General features: G+C 31.5%; 1 protein-coding gene across 1 annotated transcript in view; it reads left to right on the top strand.

The window, feature by feature from the left end:
* The first annotated feature begins 1,033 nt into the window (after window positions 1–1,033).
* LOC123004154 (angiopoietin-4) overlaps window positions 1,034–3,043 on the top strand; it is a 68,690-nt gene continuing 66,680 nt past the window's right edge. Inside the window, exon 1 of the mRNA XM_044397276.1 lies at window positions 1,034–1,343. Coding sequence (XP_044253211.1) covers window positions 1,144–1,343 — 200 coding nt within the window. The 5' untranslated portion in view covers window positions 1,034–1,143. The remainder of the gene's footprint in view (window positions 1,344–3,043) is intronic.

Raw genomic sequence — 3,043 nt, 5'->3', positions numbered from 1 at the left:
GAATTTTCTTTCTTGCGCTATTACTTAGAATTACGTGATAACCGTAGCACAGCAAAAATATTTGCCAAAAGATCCCAAAACTAGAAACTTAAAAATTTTAAATAATTTCTTTTAAGTCTAGATACGACCATTTTTTGATGAGTTTCAGCTTTTCAAAAATCATCAAAAATTTAGAAAAAATTTCTTGGAGTAGTGTAGATAAAAACAAGCTTAGGTCTGCATCAAACTGAGTCACACACCCTATTTTTTCTATTAAGTATATTGTAACTTCTAATTCATTTCTAACGGATATTCTATATGTCTTGATCCTTGAACGATTTTGACATTTTTAAGCCAAATAAAGCTCGGACTTTTTTAAAAATGTCAAATAAAGCTTATTTTTCTATTAGCTTTGCTATTGCACATACTTCAACATGTAGCATTATCTAGAGTAAATAAAAAAGATGCGGTAGTAGAGGTAATAGAAAAAATAAGATCTGTTGGTGATTATAAATAAGTCTTGAGCTTTTTGTTGCTTAGAATTCGTTTAAAATGTTGTAACTTCTAATTCATTTCTAACGGATATTCTATATGACTTGATCCTTGCACGATTTTGGCATTTTTAAGCCAAATAAAGCTCGGATTTTTATTAAAATGTCGGCTTGAGCTTATTTTTTCCATTAGTCTTTCTATTCCATATACTTCAACATGTTGCATTATTTAGAGTAAATAAAAAAAATATGGTCTGTTGGTGATTGTAAAAGAGTCTTGAGCTTTTTTTTGCTTAGAATTCGTGTAAAATTTTCACATTTTCGAAAATTTGTAATTTGAATTCGCGTGTGGTGTTTGCGGGCACCCGGGGCGCCCTGCCGTCTGCTCCTCRGGTTCCGTGACGCAACTATGACCTAGGATGCTCTTACTCGCGTGAATCTTGAATGAACGTTGTAGTAAAGCGAGAGAGCAAAAGAGCGAGAGACTTGTTGACCCCCCAGCTGATGTCGCGGCACCTGCTGAAAACTCCTGCCAACTCCGAGTGAAAGTCCGGAGCGCGTCTGCGGTCAGTAGCACACCAACTCCTGACGAGTCCGGAGTATTCCCGGATTTTGCGACAATTGGCGTGCGCGCTTCTTTTGTTTCTTTTGTGATTGGTGACGGTGCTGTGCCATGAGGGGTGCCGAGTGGTGCCTGCTCTTGGTGAGTGTGGCGGTTTGCGCGGGGGTGTCTTCGCGCTTGCCGAGGACCAGTGCGGGACAGTTGGCGGCCGCCGCCGCCGCCCAGAACAAAACGGCGGCGCAGTTGAGGGGCAGGACGCTGCACACCACCATCGGGCCGCCCCCAGGCCGGGGGGCCTCTAGTCGAGTTAGGTGAGGCAAAAAAATTCATAAAAATAACAACAAAAAATAATAATCATAACTTTATTTAACGGTAATATCCTTTACATTAAGTAATAATAAAATTATAATAAGCAACATATAAACATAATTAAAGAATACTAAATGACTAACTCAAAGAAACTTTCAGAAAAGCTATTAAAGGATTTAAAATGAAAAAAGTCCAACTTGACACTGTACATGTTACAAATTCTTAAAAGATGATTTAGAGGAGAATTAAATATATAATTATTATGTGCAAACGAAATTTTGAATAATTGGTTTGATCTACAATTATACTGTGGAACGTGAAAATTAATTAAATTTAGTATTGAAGTATCATTAATCAAATTATTTAAAAGTTTATAAACAAAACATAAAGCCTGATATCTTCTTCTAATTTCAAGTATAGAAAGAGACAAATAATTTAATGAAATATTGTAATCATCTTGCACATAATAAGGCAGCAACCATTTTATATATTTAAAAAACTTWAACTGTATTGCTTCAAGCCTACCAACATGAATTTTGTAATGCATTTTGATACAATTAAAATTTCTAAAATCACGACAATAACATTTTATGCAGCCTTATTAGCTCTACAAATGATAAATTTAAGGTGTTAATCCGGGATTCCGAGTTAATTTTATAATAATAATCGTTGACTTAATTTTTTTTTGAGAGGACACGGATGTCGGTTTAAGTGGCTATATTTCGCTTTTGTTAGGGAAAATGTCAGAAATTTGAATATATTTGGTTAGTTAGTGAGTCGTAAATTTCGTTATAAAAAATTAATGTGTTTACCTTTACTTTGTAAAGGTTTCGCTTTATTAAAAGAAGTTTATGTGCTGGTGACAAAATGTGTAAATTAGTTTTAAAAAATGTTATTAATGAGTGGCGATTTAATTAATAAAAGTGTCAAATCTATTAGTAAAATTGATGAAAGCTTAATATTTTTGGTCAGAATTTTTCTGTAAACGTGACGTCGCTAATTAATTATTATAAATGTTTTAATTTAATTAAGGCATTAAGAAAAAATTTCTAGATTGTCGTTAAGACTAAACAATTAATTTTAGTGGAATTGAATCAAATTTAAATATTTAAAATTTCAAGTTTTTGGAAGAGCAGAATTTCACTTTTTCTTTATTCATTTTATAAAGCGATAAATTAACGAAACTAAAATTTCCGCTATAACATATTTTTGCTATCAGAACATCACATTTGACAGTTTTCAGGGTAAAAAGTTAATTGAATTTCACTTAAAGAAATTGAAATGAAAACTTRATGTTATTAAACTTATAAAGTAAAAGCTTAAAATTAAAACAAAAAAAATGGCACAAAATACACGTTTTTTGAGAATTGTTACTAAAGTAGTTCATTATACTACAACATTTTTTTACATTTCAGTGAATTCAAATTGTTATATTAGTAGAGTTAACTTAATTAAATTCGTAAGCTTCTTCGTTTTATTTTTGTCTATGATTTTTTGCATCAATGATAATAACTAATAGTTTTGCACAAAAATGTTAATATGCACCTTGGCACTAAAATAAAAAAATTAACCACATTTTTTACTCTAATTTTGGGTAATTATAAGATTTAATATTAATCTGGAAGAACTAACAAATCATAGAATTTAGGAAAAATGACCAATAAAATCACTTTAATTAACAAACTTGACATTTTTTACCCAG

The sequence above is a fragment of the Tribolium madens genome, unplaced genomic scaffold (genome assembly GCF_015345945.1).
Source record: "Tribolium madens isolate multiple individuals breed KSU strain unplaced genomic scaffold, Tmad_KSU_1.1 Scaffold_11;HRSCAF=98;Tcas5.2_LG3b, whole genome shotgun sequence".
In the NCBI taxonomy this organism is placed as follows: Eukaryota; Metazoa; Arthropoda; class Insecta; order Coleoptera; family Tenebrionidae; genus Tribolium; species Tribolium madens.
Note: the sequence above shows the minus strand (reverse complement) of the source record. Positions and strands in the feature narration are given on the sequence as shown.